This window comes from Portunus trituberculatus, chromosome 36 (assembly GCF_017591435.1).
Source record: "Portunus trituberculatus isolate SZX2019 chromosome 36, ASM1759143v1, whole genome shotgun sequence".
NCBI lineage: Eukaryota > Metazoa > Arthropoda > Malacostraca > Decapoda > Portunidae > Portunus > Portunus trituberculatus.
The window spans coordinates 4,311,725-4,336,134 of NC_059290.1; the positions used below are offsets into that span (position 1 = coordinate 4,311,725).

Consider the following 24,410-nt stretch of genomic DNA (forward strand, 5'->3'; position numbering starts at 1 on the left):
TGAATAGGTAAGGGAGGGAGTGAAGAAGGGTGTAGTGTGGGAGCAGGGAAGTTAACGGGAAGATTTCAAGTGGGTGGGACAAGAGGGAGGAACCAACTCCATTAATAAGATAGAAAAAAAGAGAGCAAGATGAATGAAGGAAGGAGCCGTGAGAAGGTGCAGGTGGAGGTGGACAGGTTAATTAGGTACAGGACACACCTGGCACCTCGCTGACCTGCCAGGTGATGGGAAAGTCTCCGGGTCCTGCCACTACGAAATGATGCGTGAGAGAGAAAGAAAACTGAGAGGTGGAGTTTGAAAGGTGTAGTGCAGAAGAAAAATTATTGAAGAGATACTACATTTATAGATTAATAGGTATCATGTAAAATAACAATAATAATAACAATAGCAGTAACAAAGAGAATGATAATGATAATAATAATAATAATGATAATAATAATAATAATAGTAATGATAACAATAATAATGATAGTGATAACGATAAGTAATAATGATAAGAATAACAATGATAATAATGCCATGAATAATGACGATAACAATAATGATAATGACAGTGATGATAATGAAAGAAAAAAAACAAGATTGATATCAAGGAAGGAAAGAAAACCAATAAGAGAAAGAATGAGAGAAGGAAAGAAAGAAGGAAATGTTAATGAATAGATACAGATATAAACACAAAAATACACAAAATAAAACAATAAAGTCTGTGTATAAAATGATAAGAATTAAATAAGAATTCAAATATACTGTTGCATATTGTGTTGCAGAAACTTGTACTGTCTCCATTGGGGGGCGAGAGAGAGAGAGAGAGAGAGAGAGAGAGAGAGAGAGAGAGAGAGAGAGAGAGAGAGAGAGAGAGAGAGAGAGAGAGAGAATGTGATGAGTTTGTTGATTACTATAAAAAAAAGTCTGTGTGTGTGTGTGTGTGTGTGTGTGTGTGTGTGTGTGTGTGTGTGTGTGTGTGTGTGTGTGTGTGTGTGTTTGGGAACCCCATTATTCAGTTGTATTTTTCCAGATGATAAAAAAAAAGTGTTACTAAAAACTGTATTACAATGAACGTGTTTTGATAAGTTTCTCTGTTGTTTTGAATTGCGTAACTTAAATTTTTGCTTTATCTTGATTTCTATTTGTGTTGCTGTAAAATGTGTGGACTAATTATTGTGTTTATTTGTGTTTCAGCCCCAGAAATCATTCTTTACGAGCCGATCACCACCAAGACGGATATGTGGTGAGTAGTTGGCGTGGTGTGGTGTGGTGTGGTGTGTAGTGTGTCGCGGTGTGGTGTGGTGTGGTGTGGTTTAGTGTGGTATGAAATGGTGTTGCGTGGTGTGGTTTGATGTGTGGTGTGGTGTGGTGTGTTGCTGTGGTGTAGCTTGGTAAGGTGTTGTGTTGTGTGCTGTGGTGTGGTAAGGTGTGGTGTGCTGTGTTGTGTTGTGTTGTGTTTTGAGGTCTTCTGTCTCTCTGTCTTATCAATCACGTCACAAATAATCTGAAACCAAAATCAAAATAGTTTCATGAGTGTTGTGGGTGTTTCTTCAATGTAATAACGATCTATCTCCATCATCTGTCTGTCTTGTCTGTCTGTTTGTCTACTTGTCTGTCTGTGTGCTTGTATCGAAGTGTCAATGAATGTATCTGTGTTAGTTCGTGTGTTTGTATGTATGTATTAATGTATCAGTGTATTAATGTGTCTGTTGGTTTGCATATGTGACTCATTGACGGACTGACTGACTCTCTCTCTCTCTCTCTCTCTCTCTCTCTCTCTCTCTCTCTCTCTCTCGACCATTTTGCATTAGGTGACAAAATTTCAGCTTTGCCACTTAATTTCACGTTTTCGTAGTGTAGTGGTTATCACGTGCGCCTCACACGCGCAAGGTCCCCGGTTCGATCCCGGGCGAAAACAAATAATTTTCTTCACGTTAATTGCGTTATATTGTTGCTCATGAAGTTAATACGAGCTAGAGAGACAACCAGATTGAGCAAGATAGATAGACAGAGATGGAGAGAAATACAGGGATAAAGAGATCTTCCTCTTCTTCCATTTCACTCTTCTTATCCTATCTCATTCCTCTTTCCCACATTCCTTTCCCTCTCTTCAACTCTTCTCCCTGTCACTTATAAACATTCTGTACATTCTTTAAGGTCCCATCTCGCCTTTCCTCTCCTTTCCTTCCCTCTTCTCCCCTGTCTTGCCTTCTTCTACTACCTGTTGTGGCCACCTCGTTACCTGCAAACCACACCTGGCAGTAAACAAAGGGAGTTTAAGAGATGTTAATACACCTTAAGTAGCGGGAATGTTGTTGTTGCCTGCCCTCCCAGCTGTTACCTGGCAGAACAATGTAGCACAGTGTTTGCTGTGGAAATACAAGGGAAGTGTTCAACAGGAGGATAAACGAAGCGGAGGAAGGTAATACAAGATTTGATCGTTACTGAAAGAAGCAAAGTATGGATAAGACGTCAACACACAAAATTATAGAGAGGACACCAAATGTTAAGAAAATATTCAGGATAATCTCAAAGTCAAGAAAATGCTTAACGTTACGAAGAATACATTAATAAGAGTAGAAATAATAGAAGAATGAGATCGTTACTGCAAGAAGCAAAATAGAACAAGACACAACACTCAAAATAATAAAGAGGACGCCAAATGTTGAGAAAATTTTCAGGATAATCTCAAAGTCAAGAAAATGCTTAACGTTATGAAAAATATAGATCGATGGAGTGAAAATAACACAAGAATGAAATGATTACTGAAAGAAGCAAAATATTAACAAGACACACAACACACACAAAAATAAAAAGAAGACGCCAAATGTGTGAGAAATTTGTCGGAATAATCTCAAAATCAAGAAAATGCTTCACATTAAAAAAAAAAAAAATCACTGAATAATTAAACACACGAAAAAGCAAGTTTGTTTTGTATCTGCCGAGAAATCTGAAGGTTGCGTCCCTCATTTTCTTCTTTACTTCCTTCCTTCTTCCTTCCTTCCTTCCTTCCTTCCTTCCTTCCTTCTTTCCTTCCTTCCTTCCTTTATTCCATCAATTCTTTTTTTCTTTCGTAATTTCAGATATCCTCCCATTTTTTCCTTTACATTCCTTCCTTCCTTCCTTTTCTCTTTTTTTTCCTTCCTGATGTGATCATTCATCATATTCAGAAGGAACTGACGTCAATGAGAGAGAGAGAGAGAGAGAGAGAGAGAGAGAGAGAGAGAGAGAGAGAGAGAGAGATTCTTGATAACAAATAAAAAAAAGCTAGCAATGATTCTCTCTCTCTCTCTCTCTCTCTCTCTCTCTCTCGTGATGAGCGAGGGCAAGGCGCGGTGGGTTTCGACACTCTGGCTGATAAGACGCCCAAACTTATGACACGTATCCCTGAGAACTGTCCGTGGCTTGTGGACAGCTGGGCTTGACAGGCAGTGACAGGAGGGAGGGACAGACGAGGTGCCCTTTTAATAAACCCAGTAAGGCTTATGGAGGGGCCGCCGCGGAAGCCTTGGACAGGAGGGAAGACACGATAAGGCATTCTCATATAACCTCATCAAGAAATTTTATGTGGTGGGAGTTGAAAGGCAGCGACAAGGCGACAAATCCACGCCTAGGAATGTTTTTTGCTCTTTTTTCTTGGTCTTTTCTTTCTGTAGTGGTATTTGAATAGGGTTTCCAGTTGAGAGAGAGAGAGAGAGAGAGAGAGAGAGAGAGAGAGAGAGAGAGAGAGAGAGAGGGAAAATGGAAATGAAATGAAATGGTCTTCAGTTCAAAAAAATAACTTCCTGTTTGACTTTTGGGAGAGACAACGAAGCAGACTCCCATTACTCTCTCTCTCTCTCTCTCTCTCTCTCTCTCTCTCTCTCTCTCTCTAGTCTAGCTTCCTTCATCTATAAAAAACACACAAATACTTCTGACGCAGAGATAATTCAGCACGCCTTCTCCTCCCGTGCAGGTCCCTGGGCGTGCTGGTGTACGTGCTACTGACCGGGTTCCTGCCCTTCGGAGGCGATACAGACCAGGAGACTTTCTTGGAGATCACCATTGGAGAGTTGGACTTTCCTGAGGAGCTTTTCGAGGACATCTCCGCCGAGGCCATTGACTTCATTAAGAAACTGCTGATCCGCAAACCCCAGTGAGTCTTCAGAGTATCAAAACCTTTACTTCTCTCACTCTGCAGTGGACAATCACCCTTATGTGCTGGAGAATAAGTGCTTTAATCTTCCATAAGGTCTTGAGGTAATAGATTGTCTAGTAATATTGATCTTGGTCTCTTCTTCCTCTCTCATTTGGCTGATGGGAAGGCGAGGGTGTAGTGATAATCTTGGTTTAATGCTACAAACACAGACACACGCCCCATATGTTACTTTATCACGGGCTCGTCTTAGGATGTAGGAGACAGAAGCCGGTTACTCATTAGCGCAGTGTAAAGGTATTGGTCATGCAAGGGTTAACATGTCAGGGTAAAAATAAGTTATAATCACATAAAGTTCACTTACTCCCACCTTCTCTAAATATATGAATGTTTATTTCTGCGTTTTATTACTCAGATTTTTAGCAAGCTTCACTCTCTGCTCCCTGGTTGTGGTTCTCTTCACACTTCCTCTTCACCTCTCTCATCCCTCAACTCCTTTACTATTTACACGTCACCTTTTTTTTTCTTTAACCTTCACCTCTCCCTCTATACAACCGTTCATTCCTTCCCATCATCCCTTCCTGTCTTCCTTCACTCTTGACCTCTTACGTTCCTCCTTTCTGCTTACACCTTATCCCTTTACTTTTCACTTCCTCTATCCTTTACATCCTTCGCTAGTACCTGAATGATTTCTAACTTCACCTTTACTTTATTTTTCAATCTTCACACCCTCTTCCTTGTGTTCTTAATCCATCCCTTCACTATTTTCTCCACCATACATACCCTTTTACTTACTATTGCCTGTTTCTCCACTCTTCATCAAGCATTCACCCGCCTCACCTGTCACTCTCTTTGCTCACACAGGTCACGGATGAGCGCGCGGGAGTGCCTGGAACACTCCTGGATGAAGGCTGACCTTAGCAAAGCCAAGATCCCGCCTCAACCACTCAAGCCACCGACGTCCCTCCCGCTGACCTCTATCAACACACCCCTGGACGCCACCTCCATCCTCACCTCCACCTCAGCACCGTCCGCCACCACCCGCGCCTCAAGTGTCCATTCCCCTTCCCTTATATCAGCGCTCTCAGACATGATCACAGGTAACCATGACCCGCACGCCCGCTCCTGCGCCTCCCTCAGTAATACCCCGGTTATGCTCACGCCCACAAATACCACGCCCGCAGCTGTGACGCCTTCCAGCACCACGCCCACTGTCCTGACGCCCATGAGCTCCTCCCCCCGTGACATTGGCTTGCCTCCCATACACCCTTTATCTGGTCCCAAGTCCTCAGCTGTGAACTCTGCCTACTCCTCCACCAACTCCCTGTACCGCGGAGGCTCCAGGCAGAGTTTGGACCGCGCCAGAAGCCTCTCCAAATCACGAGAGGTGCTCTTTGAGAGAATGCAAATGTCCAACCAGAAGAAAACTCTCTCCAAATCCCGTGAAAGACTCCACGAGGGACGGCTGGGTCTCTCCAGGTCACGGGAGGACCTGTGGGCCCTCAGGTCCTTCTCCCACTCCGAGGAGGCCCTGTCAGTATTCAGCTGGTTGAATCAAGACGATTCCATTCACAAGAGCTGCAATAATGTCTTCCTGCCTATGCTTCCCATGCTGGATGAGAACAGAGTCTCGGGTCGTCTGTACAAGAGTCTGGCGTCCATTGACAAGATAGACGAAGTGGGCACGGAGACCAACGAAGGCAGTGAGAGACAGAGCATCTTCGATTCGAGATTCTCCATCAATGACGAAGAGTACAACCACCTCATCACCAAGTACAACACCGCTGTCAACAGCCACAGGGGCACGGCTCAGGGACAGAAGGCAGGACGGACCAAGAGCCCCGTGCCTGAGAGGGGGCGCCTGAAGGACACAGAGTATCGGGGTGGTCGTGGAGCCTCGCCGTGCCAAAAGTCTTGCGCAAGACACACATGCCGATCCGAACCACAGAACATTTCCAAAAGCAACCGATGCGATAGGGTGAAGCGAGACGTCAAGAGGCGCAAGGGAAAGAAGGATAAGGATAAACAAAGGACAGAATCCCCGGGAATGAAGCAGCCGCTGACAGATTCCAAGACGCACAAACACAGCGAAAAGGCAACAGACAAGGCGCCAGCAGGATGTCGTGCCCCGTCCCCCAACAAGCGCCGCGGCTCCGTCTCCCACATCGAGCAGAGGATTCAGGAGAGACACGAAAGGCAGCAGGAGAAAGAAAAGCTGGAGAAGCAAGAACGCCAAGAGAAACAAGAAAGGAGAGGATCCGGAAGAAGCGGCACTTCAACTCCTAAACGACGAGACTCAGACGACAAGAGCGCCAGCCGGGAGAAGCAGCGCAACACAAAGAACAAGAGCGGCGAGGCGGCCACCAGCACACCTAGGAGTTCCTCGCCACCCAAGCGAAACAAAGTGACTAAGACGAGGTCCACCAGCAGCGAGGCGTCCCCAAGTTCTTCGCTGGAGAGTGTCAAGGAAAGCTCAGAATGGAAACGACGCAATTCCAAACACAGTGAGTCGCGAGAGTCGCCGAGACCTAGGAAGGGATCATCCGGGGCTTCCAGTCAGACTGCTGAGAAAGGCGAGAGGAAGCCAGACATGGATGAGGCCTACGTGTCCCTGGAGGAGCCTGTGGACGACGGTATCTTCAGCAGGAGTGAAAGCATGGACAGCTCCAACACCCTGGAGTCTGACCACACCGTCCGCGCCACAGACACATCCTCCGACACCCTCGAGTCCACCTTCAGCACCACGGGCATCCTGGAGAGTCTTGAGAACGCCTCCAAGGAAGTCTTGGAGAAGCCAGTGCAGATCCAGCTATCGGAGAAACATGAACTCGAGATTTCCAAGAACAAGCAGGTGACGGAGAGCGTGGTGGTGGAGGTGCGGCCCGCGGCGGACTGCGTGGCGGAACTGTCGGCCATCCACGAGGAGGAGGACGAGAAGGTCGCCTTCGCTCGCTCAGTGTCCACTAGCAGTGATATTGGCAGTATGTTGAGCGAGAACAGTGAGGCAGAGAAGGAGGAAGGATCCGCGGCACCCTCAAGGACCCAGCAGGAACCCGACCAGCACCTGGCGGCTCTCACCTGGAAGCGACGCGGCAGGTCCATGAGCATGCAGCCCAGCGACCCGCCGCCCTTTTCACACCTCCACCTGTGCAGGTCAAACTCCTTCAACCTGGGCATGCCTCTCGATAACATGGTGGCGGCGCCGTGGGGGGAGGTGTGCGATGGCGCCATCAGCCGCGCCCTCGAGATGTTCAAACTGAACCCCAATGACCTGACCACCTTCGGCAGGAGCGTGCTGGAGCGGCGGACGTCGCTGCAGAGTCAGTAGCAGCGGACTGGTCGTCACACGCTACTGGTCGTGTACAAAGGCGCCGTGCGACCCTAAACCTTTGTTGTATAGGCAACGACTCTTGGCAGGCTGCTGCTGCTGTTGCTGCTGCTGCTGCTGCGCCGAGCTTTGTGATAACGTTACTCTTCCTCTTGAGGCTACGTGACGGCTTCTGCGGGGGGCTTCAGGACTAGCCGGCCTGGGTGGCGAGAGGCCCCGGGACGCAAGGGGGACTGGCTGTGTGGCGAGATGGAGGAGGAAGCCGACAGGAGGCCGACCAGTGATACAACTAACCCAATACTGAGGCTCTTGCAATAATACATGTGATGTACTTGTTTCTCCGTGCCTCTAGCGGATATTTATGTTAAGTCAAGTTAAGTTTATTGTTACGGACTACATAGTGGACGTTTGATTCCTCAACCTGCACTTTTCCAAAAGTGCCCGGAACACATATGGTAAACAGCTTTAAGCTATGTACATAAACACTCCTCGTTAGCACCTAAGGTTCCCGGGGATGGTGGCGGCTTTTGTCTCGGCCGGCGGGCCAGCGCTCTCTTCCTGCGACACGTCCGACTGTAACACACCTCTACTTTGGGCTTTACATTCACCTGTTAAAAACCTGCTTTTTCACGTGTAACAACCACTACCCTTATAGAATAAGTCAAGTCTGTGTGACTGTACAAAGGGGAGGCCCGCGGCGGACGCCTTCCCTGTGACGCGGCGGGCGGCGGGCCTTCCCTGCACAGGAGGCTGCGGCACAACACTAACACGCTCGGAGGCATACTTAGGCGAACTGATGCGAGTCCTGCTAGTCAGCGTACCATTAGCTTTCATGAGGGTAGTGACGCCGCGGCCGCGCCAAGCCTGCGACCAACGCCAGGACTGGGATCCGGCGGAGGGTGGACGCGTGGATGGGTAGGTGGGGACGCCCGCGCCTGGGAGGAAAGGGAAGCGCGGGGAGGGAGATTTGGTGGCGCAACAACTAAGGAGAAAAAGAGTAAGGAAATCAGAGGAGAATAAAAAAGGTGGAGGACCGAGGAGGAGCAAAAAGGAAAGAGTGGGGTAAGGAGAGCCAGAAGAGATAGAGAACGAAGTATTCAAAGTAATAATATAAACGAACACGGGAGGTAAAGGATGACTGAAGGTCACAAACAAGAATGTGCAACGGAATAAAGTAACCAGGATGAGTGGTGGCAGCCGCGTGGTGTGAAAAAAGAGTGCTGCATTGAATGAAAATGATGGCTGGGGCGTGAATGGGGCATGAATGAACAACTTCCTGGGTAAACGTAACTTTTATGAGTGACTAATACGAGTACGTGCGTCAGTGAATGAACGTTGAACCCGGGAAGCTTAACAAAGAGCAAGAAGATGAATGAACAAGAGATGAATGGAAGGAGGAGTGAAAAGAAGGGCGAATGCTAATGATTAATGGCGGAGTAAAGGCATGAATGAAGAAACGTGATCAGGGAGTAGGTGAATGAGGCGACTTGTGAATGGATATGAATAAATGGTGCGGTGTGGGAGTGAGTGCATATATGGGCAGGGCGAGGTGGAGTGGGGCGGGGCGGGGCGGGATGTGACAGAGGGATGGGACAGAGTAGGTAGAGCTGAGCATGGGCAGAACTAAACGGGGCTGGGGCGGAACGAACCAGGACGAGGATTTGAAGACTGAGCCGAGATGTAACAAGGCGGAGGGAGGACAGTAAGAAAAAAGTGAGTATAGAGAAAAGAAATAAAACTAAACTAAGAGGGAGAAGGAATTGGGAGCGGGTCTGGGCGGCGAGGGATAGACTGAACAGAGCGGGGTATGACAGGATTATGAGGGCTGAAGTAAATTTAATTAGGATGGTTTAAGGTTCAAGGTAGCAAGGGCGGGGTAAGGCGGGGCAGCCACTCGGTGTCCAGAGTCCAGTGCAGGCGTGGCAGCGTCACACGGCGTCACACGGTTTCAAGTCAGCTAAAACCAAAGTAGGTGTACAGTACTTTATTCTCGTATTAAGGACAAAAAATATACGGTGTTCCAGGAAGCAGAAATAATGGATATAAATACAAATATATATATAAGCACACCATTTTGGCTTTTATTCTTATCCCACCTATAGTTCATTAGAGCTACACCTTGACTCTTCACCATTACTAATTTCACTATTCCACCACTAAAGGGAGCAAGACGCAATACTATGAGGTAAATATGACAACATCTGCGTATCTCACCTGTAGTTAATTGGTACCACGCACATCGTAAGTGCCCACCTGTGTTTACCTGCACCAACACCACACCTGCGTCACAAGGTCAAATGAAGGTAACAGAAGCAAGTAAATATGTGATCTAATGAATTAATAAGATCTATATATCCTATCTATTGCTAACTGGCACCACCTACGTCTTAATTGATCACCTGTATCAACTTCACACCTGCACCATGCTCAGTCAAGTAAAGGTACTGAAGCACTTATCTGCAACGATACCTCAATAACCCACAAGCCCAACCTATCGCTAATTGGCACACCTTATTTGTTCACCTCTGTTTACCTGTATGACTCTCACACCTGTGGCGAACAATGTGGAGGAGGAGCATTGTAACTCGATATCTTCCTAATAACTAGATAAGGAGTTAATCGCAAATCAAGGAACGAACACAGAATGCTACATTTTTAACCCTTTCAGTACTGGAACGCAATTTTACCGTGAGTTTTGTGTACGATTAGACTATTTTATTGACATTAGGAAGAGTTTATAAAGGTCAAAACATCAATGTCCAGTCTTCACTATTCTAATCTCCCACGTAAGTCTCTGAAGCTGTATAAAATCACCAAATAGTAGGTAGAATCAATATGGAAAGGCATCATAGTACTCAAGGGGTTAACGAATGTGTATCAAGCCTGACGCAGCAGCAGGGAGGGAGGGTCGTGTTATCTATGCCTCGCTTAAGTAGCCTTATGTGGCCGCCGTCTCAGCGCCATCAAGTACGCGTGTCAAAGAAACCTGCACACGAACACAACAATCAACTTCCACTGGAGAGAAAAAAAAAAAAAGACCGATACATCTTTCGACACTAGCAATGCGATCAGAAACTGCGAATCACCTGAAGGACACACACACACACACACACACACACGCACGCACGCACGCACACACACACACACACACACACACACACACACACACACACACACACACACACACACACACACACCAAGGTAAGAGCAACATGTAAGCACTAATAGCAGCATCGTATAAAGAAACAATGGTGCATCAGGTATCAAGAAAGAGTAATGCTGGTGGGAATTGCAAGTCACCTGAAGGAGGCACACGGCGGCAGGAAAGTAGTCGCTGGTAACATTGGTAAATATGCAAGACTACAAGTATAGAAACTAAATCTTTAATCCTTTATCATCTACAAAGAAAAATGTATATTTTTAAACTGGTAATGTCACACACACACACACACACACACACACACACACACACACACACACACACACACACACACACACACACACAGTCAGCTTGAATAGCCAAATAGAAACATTAAATCAAATCGGAAAAAAACACCAAAACCTCAACATCAGCAAGCACCACCACAGTCACCAAGGAAAGCAATGTCGTATCTCTGTGAAGGCGCAATGCTGGAATCGTAAGTTGGCCGAGCACGAAGCCACAGGTAAGGCTCGCAAAACACAAGCCATCTCGGTGACCTTGAACCAGCAAAAGGCGTGGGGCGAGGCGCAGTAATGATGACTCAACCCGGCCACCCGCACCTGTAATTGCCGCCGCTATATAAGCCGCCACCGGGATACTCGTAGATAAGAACACTCGGACGGCAGACGCGGCGTCCCTGACACTGCCAAATCACCAGTTCCCTCTGATGGCCCCCTTAGGAGCGGCAGCGTCACACTGGCGGCGACGAGGCGATGGAGGGAGCCAGCACTCGACCACCTCTTGTCTGCCCTCCCGCCTGCCCACATTTGTACCCGAATCAGCCTGTGTTTATCCCTTCATCAGCAGGCGATCAAGAGAGGCGGCGGAGGATCAATGCTAACCGCTGCGGGGAGGATAATGCGCCGCTGCGTTGAGGAAGAAAGCGACGCCACCACCAACTAAAAACGGTCATCAAATCCGTGCTAATCCGTCACCGCTGAGTCTTGATGATTTGAATCGCGCTAAGAGAACTGCCCGCTTAAGGTCAATGTTACGGGCCACACTGTGTCCCGCGCGGCTCAGTATGCAAGTCAAGTGCGTTAGCCAGTTGACCAAACCTTGTATCGCAGTGCCGGTAGAGGCATGCAGCGCTTCCCGCATAGACGACTGGAGAGGTCAGGCGTGTCAGCTAAATATTTGCCGTTCCTTTCGACACACACCATCACCTTCAGTCACCCTTACTACTCGTAAAACTATGAAGGTAGAGAAAATTATACAGGGTCAGGTTCATTGGTGTTCCGCGTGTGGTAAGTAGTGGGTTGTGTTCACAGGGAAGCAGCGGTGAGTGCACACCCTTGGAAGGCGGCCTTGACGTGCTGGGTTACCGCGGGACACCAGGTGAGCGAAGGCAGATGTGGGTGTTGTCGGTGCCGCACACACGCACTCCTGCACGCCCGCCACCACTCCTTGCAGGAAATGGGAGGACCTGCACATCAGCCGCACAAGGATGTGGCGCTGAAGGATATCAGTGACGCTTCCTTGAGGCACAACCCGGGACACTGACACGCGCTGCCTCCCTTGCTACACAATGTCCTTCAAGTGTCACCTCACGGGACAACATAGCCAAGGAAAGTCGTCCCATATGTTTAGAATAGAAAACACACACACACACACACACACACACACACTCTCACTCTCTCTCTCTCTCTCTCTCTCTCTCTCTCTCTCTCTCTCTCTCTCTCTCTCTCTCTCTCTCTCTCTCTCTCTCTCTCTCTCTCTCTCTCTCTCTCTCTCTCTCTCTCTCTCTCTCTCTCTTCATCTTTAACGTCGAAATATCTATAAATTAATCAATCTTCCTTCCTTCTTTCTGACACTTTGCTAATTAATGTTCTTTCACAAAGCCAAAATTTAGATAATCAATGTCACTCATTCTTCTACTTTATCATAATCAAATTAAGACTTCCCTATTTTCCTCCTCCTCGTGTCTGCCTATCATGTGTGTGCTAAAGGCGAGGCGACTCAGGATGGCGAGGCGACTCAGGATGTTCAATATGTTTATCTAATATTTATAAATTAAAGGACGTAGAAAGGAATATATGGATGGGAAAGACTGTACATGTTTTTAATCCTAACATCCACTTCCGCCTGACCGCAGCACGCACAGACCAGGCAGAGAGAAGGAAGAAAAGGAGGAAAAGAAGAAACCACGTTGTAATAGTAATAATAATAGAAACGACTAGCATTAATAACCTCACCAACATATGAAACGCCCCGCTGTGCTTAGAATGAACACTCAGACAAATCAAACCCAATAAACGCCTGTTGAGAAAGAATCGGACCATCCATCAAGCTTTTAATCCCTTTAGTACTGTGCTGCGTTTTTATATTCATTCTGGTTATCATTTGGTGATTTTATACAGCTTCAGAAACTTATGTGGGTATTGAACTAGTAAAGACTCTTGCCATTATCCTTCTGAGCTCCATAGATCCTTCCTAATGCAAATAAAATCGTCTAACCATACCCAAAAATCAAGGTAAAAATGCGTCTCAGTAGTGAAGGAGTTAATAAGACTGAAGAAGGCTTTACCACTTCCCCTACATCTGTCACTTCAGCGTCTTCAGGAGGTCAAGGAACTTCCCCGTTACCGCCGAGAAGGACAGGGTAAACAAACAGACAAACACTGGGTGGTGGTTCGCGGCAGGAAGGGGAAAAAATAGATAAAATGTGATATATTTTAGGCTCAAGGACGGGTAATGAGTGGGGAAGACGCCTCGTGCACCTGTGTTTTGGGAGTGACAGAGGGGCGGTGACTCCCTTCGCTGGTCTTGCTCTTCCTGGTGTGAGTGAAGGGACGAAAGGGAAGGATGAGGAAGAGAGGGTTTTCCGTTGTTGTTGATTTTGTTGCTGTTGTTGTTGTGATTTTTGTTGTTTTTGTGTGATCAACAGCACAATCTCTTACAATATTTATCTAACGTGAAACATTCCTAATTAGTTTGTTTAATTTTCGTTTTTTGAGGTGAGAAAATGACTGAACACTCATCTCATATCCTATTCAGTGACATACATTTTCAACACACACACACACACACACACACACACACACACACACACACACACACACACATGAAGGAGCAATATGATGTCCCTCCATTTTAAGACGAAGACAACTAAAGTAAGGAAGAAAATAAAGTAACTCGAACAATCAACGACATTTTATGGATTACTTTGACTTAATTTCCTTCATTTTTCCCCCTCTCCTTCACAAACGACAAGAAGAAAGATGAACAATTATTGATGGGAACAAAAATAATAGACGAACAAAAAGTAAATGACCAAGAACATATGAAGAATAGATGAAGAGCGAATAATTAATAGCAACACTTCATTACCAATTTTCATTAATCATTTTGTACAAGCGACACGAGAGGAAGATAAATTAATGAGAAAAAATAACATCCTTTCATTCATTCCCTTATTCTCTTTGGATGAATGAAGGGATAAGAACAATAGTAAGATAATAACAAATGAATAAGGAAATGGTAAATTAAAAAGCCTTTCACATTTTTCTTATTATTCTCTTTGTAAGGAAAACATTATTAGTGAACCGGACATTGAGTGTGATGGCAGCCTGGAAACATTAAAGTCATAAAGATAAAGACAGTATAGAGAGAAGATAAAGAGAAGAGGATATACTTAGAATGGAAACTTTAGGAGAATACTGTATAATACTAAAAAGAGGTAAAAATTAAGCAAGTGTAGGAATATAACAAGAAAGTGAAATTAAGAAAGACAGCAGAAAGAAAGCGAGGTGAATGTAACACGATAACAAAGAAATAAGAAAAAGAAAGAAATGTTATGTAAATCAGAAAAGAATAAGATGATACTAAAAGAAAACAATAATAATGTCACGATTTGAAGTTATAGCAATCGTAGCTAAATATTTACTATAACGAAACACTTAACTCAAACCAATACACCAAGACTCAAACGAAAACACCGTAGAATATACATGGAAAGGATCGAGAACCAGCGTCAATCCTAAGTGAAAATCAGACGCCTCTTCAGAAATACTGCTCTCTCATCACGACTACTTTTCAAGGTTACAGATGGTTAGCCAAGTTATCAAGACTCTTTCTGCTGTTAGTAATGTAAAAATCATGTTAATCTGTCAATAAAACCATAACGGCCCGCCCGTAACATGCATTACTACCATCACCTCCTCCGCTTGTTACCTCGTTCGCCACCTCTCCGCCTCCCTTCCACGTCACCGTCTCGTGAACCTTCCACGCCACCGTCTCGTGAACCTTCCACGTCACCGTTTCATGAAGCCCGCTACTGTCCCGAAGTTGGATTCACGCGGCCCCTTTCGACTCAACCGAAAGTGTTGAGCCAGCTCTTGGTTTTCTGGATTGGCAGTTGAGATCCAAGCCTCAACCAGTGAACACAACGCCTCTTGGTTCTGCCGTGGGATCAACCATCACCCAGCATTTCACCACTGCGACACCGCATAAGTATCACTTCCCTCGTCCGTGTTTTCCACATTGCCTCTATATAGGATTAGGATTATTGTTAGGTATTAAGTTGGGTTCTTTATTGTTGTATTTATTACTGTGTTATATGTATATGTGTATGTCATTTTCCTGTGTTTCATGTTATATATCTGTGTTTCATGTTTCTTGTTATATATGTGTCAATTTCATTATGGGTTATTAAAGTAGCTTTTAAAGTGACCCCTTTGCATTTCCTCACCAGTTGAACCTGCAGTGTTTTTTTTTATTGTTATTGTTCACCGGCTCTCCGATGCCAATCTTACCAGTTTAACCGGTGAACGTAACAATTGGCGACCGTGACAGGACCATTATAACCCATGTTCAGTGTTCCATTTTTCCAGTGACTTTTTTCTGTGATTGCTTGTGTTTCTGTGGTGTTGTGACTCTGATGTGTTTTTTTCTGTGACTTACTCTGCGTGTGGTTTAAATTTACCTTTGTGCGATCAAGTGGCTCCTTTTGGGTTAAACGTGCTTCGTGACTTTCATTGGTATCGCATAGCAGTGGTAGAGCAGGAAACCAGGTAGAAAGGCGTGTTCACCGATAGCACTTATCTCTATTTTTGCACATAGGCAGGTGTGTAATAAGTGTTATCCAAGTGTTGGGATCATCATATGTTCATGCGAACCCTCAATCCCTCACTTCGCGGATCATTTTTCTCGCTAGTTAGAATCGGCCATTTTAACTAGTCTCTCAGACTAATCCGCCTCCTTATCAATAACAAGTCTCAGTACAATTCGCTCCTCACTCTCAAGTCTCGTAACTAGAGTAATCCGGATCCCTCTTAATGCCGTAACTCTCTAGTTTACCCCTCATTAGTGATTGTACTCATAAGTGTTTACTTAAGTATAATCTAGGTAATTTCCAAGGTTGCCTTTATTATCACTCTGCCAAGTTCCTCACTTAAGTAATTCGCTTATCATTTTTTTTTGTTGTGGTTTAACATCTATTTAATATGGCTTCCGCTCAGTTTAACGTTGAAGATTTTTGTGCCGACCCTTCTCTGGAACAACTTAAATATGCTAATATAAAGAAGGACCAATGGAAGACCATCGCTAAACATTTTGATGTTCCCATCACGTCTCAGATGACTAAAGAGGTCATTAAGAATGTAGTTGTTGAACATCTAGTGCAAGAAGGTCAGTTGCTAGGAAATGCCATAGAAGAGTTAACTCCCATGTCAGCCTCTACGAGGACTATAATACACAGTCCCCAGGAAGAACAGGATAAGAGTAGGATAAGTCAATGGGAAATTGAGAAGCTTAAACTAGAATACCGGATGCATGAAAACAAATGCAACTACAGGCAGAAAAAGAAGCAAAAAATGCAAACAGGCAGAAAACAGGAAAAGACAATGCAAGCAGAAGACAGAAAAGAAAATGCAACTACAGGCAGAAAAGAAGAGAGAGATTTCAGTTACAACTTAGAAGGCAGGAGAAAGAGTTAGAAATTCAGGAGTTAGCCCTACGAAATGACGCTAAGTTTAGAGGGAAGAAATAGATATAAAGAAACAGTTAGCAAGCTTTAATCCTGCTACAGCTGCTCCGCTAGTTCCCCCTTTTGATGAATCTGATGTTGACGGGTCATTTCGCGCTTTTGAGAGCATTGCTAATAGGAATAAATGGCCCAAGGATCAGTGGGTGTCTCTCCTTGTCCCTAAGCTAGTAGGAAAAGCTTATAGGGTATACAACGGCCTTAGTGATGAGGTAGAATATGAAGAGATCAAAGGTAACATTCTAGACGCCTACTCTATCACTTCTGATGGATACAGACAGCAGTTTCGAAAGTATGTGAAACCAGAGTCTCACACCTATGTTGAATTCGCTAGTGAGAAACTAAGACAATTTAAGAAATGGTTAGCCGCCCTTAACATTACCACCTTTTCGGAGTTGCTCAATCTAATGGTCCTGGAAGAATGGAAGAACAAGTTACCATTTAATATTCTGAGGCATGTGGAAGAACGGGGAGAGAGTGATCTTATGTCTGCCGCTAAAGTGGCTGATGCGTTTGCTTTGTTGATGGGATCCCTGGGTAGTAGAGGTCGTGGTTCACTGTCTAATGTTAGGTCCTCCTTTGGGGAAGGTTTTGGGGCGCGGGTGGTAAGCCAACCGGATTCTCGCCAAATGCATATAATTCCCCCTGGTGTACATACTGTAAGAAGCCAGGTCACACGATCCAGAAATGTAGACACCCAAATTGCAAGGGTTCTCAACGTCAATTTTCTTTTGTGGCCCCTAGACCTAACACATTTGAGAACAAGAAACCAGTGGCCCTAGCTAACCCTGTCAACTCTCCTCTAGAACTTTATGACTCGTACATGTATCAAGGTAAAGTGTCCCTGACTGATGGTAAAGACAAGGCAATAAATATCAAGGTTCTGCGTGATACAGGTGCTGCCCAATCCATCTTAAGGGAAGATGTCATCCCTAACATCAAACAGGCTTTCACTGGGGAGAAGGTGATCCTTACAGGTCTCGAATCACAGCTCTCCTATCCCTTGGCTAATATTAGCTTACAGTGCCCGTTCATTTCAGGAGAGGTTGAGGTAGCCATTAAACCTGGTGAACTGCCAGTACCGGGGTACATCTTGTACTGGGTAATGATCTTGCGGGTAACTTGGCTGTTCCAAACTTAATTGTTCTTGATTCTCCCTTAACAGAAAGTCCCACTAAGACCCTGGACGAAACATCCCTCACTTCTTCCCAGTGTGTGCAGTCACCAGGTCTCAGTCCAAGTCCCCTGCCCTTTCATCACCTCCTCCACCAATGATTGCCTCTACTGACAACTTGTATAATAACATCATTTCAAAGGAGAATTTGATTAATGCTCAGGAACAGGATCTCACTTTGGCTAAGATCAGACATGTGGCCAGTGAGACAAAGGATATGTCTAAATTGCCTTGTTTTTATTATCAGGAAGGAGTCCTGATGCGTGCCTACAGACCTCCTGAACTGAAACAACTAGACACCTGGTCAGAAACACATCAAGTTGTCATCCCTTGTCTGTAAGACCAGCCATTATAGAACTAGCTCATGATGGATTGTCAGGTCATCTAGGCATCCAAAAACCTACAAGAAGGCTCTTCAACATTTTTTTGGCCAGGAATGAAAAAGGATGTGTCACACTATGTAAAAACATGTCACATATGTCAAATTGTGGGTAAGCCTAACGAACGCCTTGTGCCAGCTCCTCTGACGCCTATTCCAGTTCAGACGGAGCCCTTCGAAAAGATCATACTAGACTGCGTAGGGCCCTTACCCAAAACCAAACGAGGGAATCAGTATTTGTTAACCCTCATGGATCCCACTACCAGGTACCCTGAAGCATTCCTCTTAAGAACATCACATCAAAGACCATTGTAAAACATCTAATACATTTTTTCACCTCGGTAGGAATTCCAAAACAAATTCAGTCTGACAAGGGTAGCAATTTCACTAGCCATTTTTTCCAACAGATAGTGAATGAGCTAAACATCGACCATGTTACCTCCTCGGCTTACCACCCCAATCCCAAGGCTGTCTGGAGCGGTTTCACCAAACATTAAAATCCATGATGAAGAAGTATTGCTTGGAGCATCAAGGAGACTGGGATGAAAGTATTTCTTTCCTTCTCTTCGCTTTAAGAGAATCTCCTCAAGATTCTTTAGGTTACTCCCTTTGAATTACTCTATGGTAGACAGATCAGGGGCCTCTCAAAATATTAAAGGATCAATGGTTTACTCAAAATACTCCTTCAAGCCCCAGTGTGTCTGACTACATCAGTAACCTTAAGAATAAAATCAGTGAAGTCAGATCTTTGCTAAATCAAACTTCCTCAAATCTCAAACTAAAATGCAACAGAATTCTCTTCCCAAATCTGTCATGAGAAGTTTCAAACCAGGAGACAAGGTTTTACTTTTTCTCCCACTCCAGGCAATGCTCTTCACAGTAAGTTCATGGGACCTTATGTTGTGGCTCAAAAACTAAGTCCATTAAATTATGTGGTCCACACTCCTGACCGTCGTAAGGATTCCCAACTTGTTCATATTAATCTAATGAAACCTTACCACTCCAGAGAACCAGAGGACGACTTGTCTCGCGCTGTACCTGTATGTCTGGTAGGAAGGAGTCTGGTCCTGTGCCCCCCGAGGAAGAGTCCGACATCGAATTCCTCTTCTCGTCACCTAAAGGACGCCCCTCAAACAGCCAAATCATGTCCAACCTTGATGAGGTGTTTGTTTCCTTAACACCTTCACAACAGTCTGATCTTAAAAAGTTATTGCTAGACTTTTCTGAAATCACAGGTGACCTTCCAGGAGTTTGTAATACTATCCAACATGACATAACATTAACATCTAATGACATCAAGCCTATAAGACAACCAGCCTATCGCATTTCACCCATTAAAAGAGACTTGATGAAAAAGAGGTAGACTATCTGCTCTGTCATCACCTTGCAGAACCTAGTATATCTCCTGGGCTTCTCCTGCCTGTTAACATCTAAGCCAGATGGTAGTAGTCGATTTTGCACCGACTACCGGAAATTAAATAAAGTGACGGTGCCAGACTCCTACCCATTGCCCTTGATAGAGGACCTTATAGATAGTATAGGAGTAGCCAAATTTGTAACCACTATAGACTTGCTTAAAGGTTACTACCAGATTCCCTCTCGGACGAGGCCCAAATAATATCCGCCTTCATCACCCCTTCGGACTATACCAATACACAGTGATGCCCTTTGGATTGTCTAATGCTCCCGCCACCTTCCAGAGGGCTATAAATTACATAACTCAGGACTTGGAGGGAACATCCGCGTATCTGGACGACCTGGTGGTGACTGCAGACGACTGGGCAACACATCTGACCCGTCTTCGGAGGCTGATGGGTCGGTTGCAGGAAGCCGGGCTTACCATCAACCTGGCCAAGTCCACCTTCGGGAAGTCTACGGTGGTCTACCTGGGACATGTGGTGGGGAACGGCAAGGTTCACCCCAAGAGAGCTAACGTTGAGGCCATCCTTGGCTTCCTGTTCCTACCACCAGGAAAGCTCTCATGAGGTTCTTGGGATGGCTGGGTTTTACAGACGCTTCTGTAAAACTTCTCCACCCTGGCCGCCCCTGACGGACCTTCTCAGCACTTCCGTCCCCTTCCACTGGACCCCGGCCTGTGACCAAGCCTTCAAACACCTCAAGGCGTTTCTCCTCGGAACCAGTGGTCTGGACGCCGGATCACTCCCGACCCTTCCATCTACAAGTGACGCGAGTGGAGTTGGAGTGGGTGCTGTCCTACTACAACCGGACCCCACAAGCGGCATCCTCCATCCCATCGCTATCCACTCTGCAAAACTGAAACACCATCAACTCAACTACTCCACCATCGAAAAGGAGGCTCTGGCACTCGTGCTGGCGCTCCAACGTTTTGAGTGCTATCTTCATCCTGGTCCGCACATCACCAAGGTCTTCACGGACCACAATCCTCTGGCCTTCCTGTACGCCATGAGGAACCGAAACCAACGCATTCTTAGGTGGGCCTTGTTAACTCAACCTTTCAACCTGGAAGTCCATCATATCAAGGGGGTGGACAACATCATCGCCGACGCCTTATCAAGATCTCCGTCTCACCTCCTTCATGAGCCCATTACGGAGGTCTTAGGGGGGAGGAAATGTTACGGCCCGCCCGTAACATGCATTACTACCATCACCTCCTCCGCTTGTTACCTCGTTCGCCACCTCTCCGCCTCCCTTCCACGTCACCGTCTCGTGAACCTTCCACGCCACCGTCTCGTGAACCTTCCACGTCACCGTTTCATGAAGCCCGCTACTGTCCCGAAGTTGGATTCACGCGGCCCTTTCGACTCAACCGAAAGTGTTGAGCCAGCTCTTGGTTTTCTGGATTGGCAGTTGAGATCCAAGCCTCAACCAGTGAACACAACGCCTCTTGGTTCTGCCGTGGGATCAACCATCACCCAGCATTTCACCACTGCGACACCGCATAAGTATCACTTCCCTCGTCCGTGTTTTCCACATTGCCTCTATATAGGATTAGGATTATTGTTAGGTATTAAGTTGGGTTCTTTATTGTTGTATTTATTACTGTGTTATATGTATATGTGTATGTCATTTTCCTGTGTTTCATGTTATATATCTGTGTTTCATGTTTCTTGTTATATATGTGTCAATTTCATTATGGGTTATTAAAGTAGCTTTTAAAGTGACCCCTTTGCATTTCCTCACCAGTTGAACCTGCAGTGTTTTTTTTTATTGTTATTGTTCACCGGCTCTCCGATGCCAATCTTACCAGTTTAACCGGTGAACGTAACATTGTTTTAGCAGTAACAAAAACAAACTAATAAGAGCTTTAAATTGCTCTTTTCAAGTTTTCGTAGTGTAGTGGTTATCACGTGCGCCTCACACGCGCAAGGTCCCCGGTTCGATCCCGGGCGAAAACAATGTTTTTTTTTTTCATTGTGCTGCGCATTTGTTTTAAAGTATTTGCATGTTATCTTTTTTACTTGCTCTATACAATATGTTTTATGTAGTGTTTGTATGAGCAACCGTACAATCCTTTCGAATTACTATGAACACTGCAACTTGTTGGACCATATGTTAATCATTATGAAGATGCAGTTCTATAGAATGTCATGGCAAATAAAACCTGTATCTATCTATGCGTCTATGAATCTCTATATATCTATCTACCCACCAAGCTACCTACTAACGTATCCAATTCTCCAGTAAAAAGTTCGATAGCTAAGTGTGTTTATGTGTGTTCGAGCATATGTACCTGCACATTTGTCACGCACTTTCACAGCAGTGAGACCGAATACAGACACTAATACCACTTAGCCAAAAAATATCACCAAGACCCTAAACACAAAGGAAATAAAACTGATATTAGACACGTAAATACAACAAACCACACATAAGGAAACGCGCTACTAAGGTCCGTGTTCAGAAACGCTTTGCTCTCTCACCATGACTATTTCCCAGGGACACGAAGCTGATTAGCCAGATTTTCCAGAGTGCTTCTCCAGTTAATAATGTAGACATTTTGTCATTCTGCCTCTAAAACCGTAAAAAAAGACACCTAAAAAAAACTGTGTGAAAATTAAATAAAGCGTTTAGAAATAGTGGAGGTGTTTGAGATTACGAACCTAATACCAATAATGAGAAGAAAAAAGTACTGGACACTCAATACACCCAATATAGCAAACCACACACACAGAGACGTCTTACGGACACCAGACACACCAGCAGGTAAGCCAGGTGAGGCGGTGGGACGCCCTGTCAGGTGTTGAAGTAAAGGTTAATCAATACTATTACGCAACCTCCACCACGTCTGAGGCCATCGAGATACCACAGGGACTGAATTAAAGAGCCTTATGTAACTTGGAGTCTTTCTAGTTTCTTATTAATGGACATTTTTCTTCCTTTACCGTCACCACCTATAGATCTGGCCATTTTTCCTCTATGTTTATGTAATGTACACTTCTAAAGGTGGATTTCGGTGGTTAAGAGGTGGTTCAGTTGGTTGTACGCTTTTAATTCCTTATCTCTTAATTCATGTTTCTACGCGTCTTTTTAATCATTCCTACCTCTTAACTCTTGATCCTCTTCCCTTGACTTCCTCCTTCCATCTTTACGGTTTAGTTGTACGCTTTTAACTCTATCTCCGTCTGAATTCCTGTTTCGATTTCTTTCTTTTTTTTCATCACCCCTTAATTTCAGCGTTTCGACTTGATTTTCTTTTTATTCTTACCTCTTAACTCCTGATTCCCTTCCCTTGACTTCCTCCTCCGTTCCTCTTTACTCACATTTTCACTTCTAACTCACAACTTCTATTATTATTCTCTTACTTTACTCATATTTACCTCCTTTTCTCTTGACTTCTTCTTCACATATGCTATTATTTTTTTACTTCCTTACGCTTCACTCTAACCATCCATCATCTACCTACTTCCTAACTCTTATATGCTATGCTTCCTCTCCACTCCTATCTGTCCAACTCTTACCTCTTAATTTCTTCTCTTCACCTCCACCATTCCTTCTTCCACATAGGTGCTTTACAACTTACGTTCGTATTCAGAAACACTTTGCTCTCTCACCACGACTATTTTCCAAGGCCACAGAGATGATTAGTGGGGTTTTCAAGAGCGTTTCTTCATTTAATAATGTTGAAATCTTGTCGCTCTGCCTCTAGAACGGTAAAAACACCTAAAAAAACTCGTGTAAATTTAAGAAAAGCCTTTTGAAATAGTGGAGATGAGGCACATAAGTGTATGAGAATGCAAGCCTTACACCATCCAACTCCTGCAAACCTTTTTCTCTATCCTCTCACCTCCCACCTCGACATTCTAGATACCTTACGCAGTTATTCATTTCCGACAAACTCCAATTATTTACCAACATTCCTGTAGACTCTTTGCGTATGTAGAAGTAAGTGAATAGCGGAACAACACATGCACCATCACCACCACCACTTACAACAACAACAACAACAACAACAACAACAACAACAACAACATAGAACTGTGAAGTGGTGAGTGTCTGGATCTGGCGAGCGCGTGATGTGATGAAGTGGAGCAATCTCAAAGGAACACAAACGAGAAACAACCGCGAGACCTGCTGACTCTTTGCAGGCTGCTTGTGACAACGTACACCAGCCAATCTCCACCACATGGCGCCACAGACAACACCTTGGAATGCCGCCTGGCCCAGGGAGCCCCCGAGGGATGGCGCAGTCCTTCACGAGACACAATAATGTACAGAATAAAAGATAAAATAAATAAATAAACAACAAAACAAATACTATATACATACGAGTGGTAACCCCAGCTATACATGGACACCAGAGACTTATCAAGATGGTCCAAGGAACACATAAGCCTTATATGTTAGAAATAATAATAAGAGATAAATATATACATGAATAAATATGCAGAGATAAGAAAACGGGTGAAAAAAATATTAGTGAGTGAATAGTAGAATTAATAATCATGTTCTGAGTTGTAATAATGATAGTAATATGTTGAAGATAATAATGATAATAATGATAATAATGATAATGATAAAAATAATAACAATAATGAAAAAATAATAATAATGTGATTGAATATATAATTAGTCGATTAAGTGCAGGAAGTGCAGACACGTCACACTAAAACACACACACACACACACACACACACACACACACGACAGGTGAGGCAGATAATGACCCACAATAAGTCAGGTGAGACAGAAGGAAAGGACACACACACACACACACACACACACACACACACACACACACACAC

The 24,410-nt window shown here is 44.7% G+C and overlaps 1 protein-coding gene across 1 annotated transcript in view; it reads left to right on the forward strand.

Moving 5' to 3' along the window:
- Positions 1-9,520, forward strand: part of LOC123513377 (serine/threonine-protein kinase par-1-like) — a 203,349-nt gene extending 193,829 nt beyond the window's left edge. Inside the window, exons 5-7 of the mRNA XM_045270494.1 lie at positions 1,180-1,228; positions 3,941-4,120; positions 4,985-9,520. Coding sequence (XP_045126429.1) covers positions 1,180-1,228; positions 3,941-4,120; positions 4,985-7,448 — 2,693 coding nt within the window. The 3' untranslated portion in view covers positions 7,449-9,520. The remainder of the gene's footprint in view (positions 1-1,179; positions 1,229-3,940; positions 4,121-4,984) is intronic.
- Positions 9,521-24,410: the final 14,890 nt, after the last annotated feature.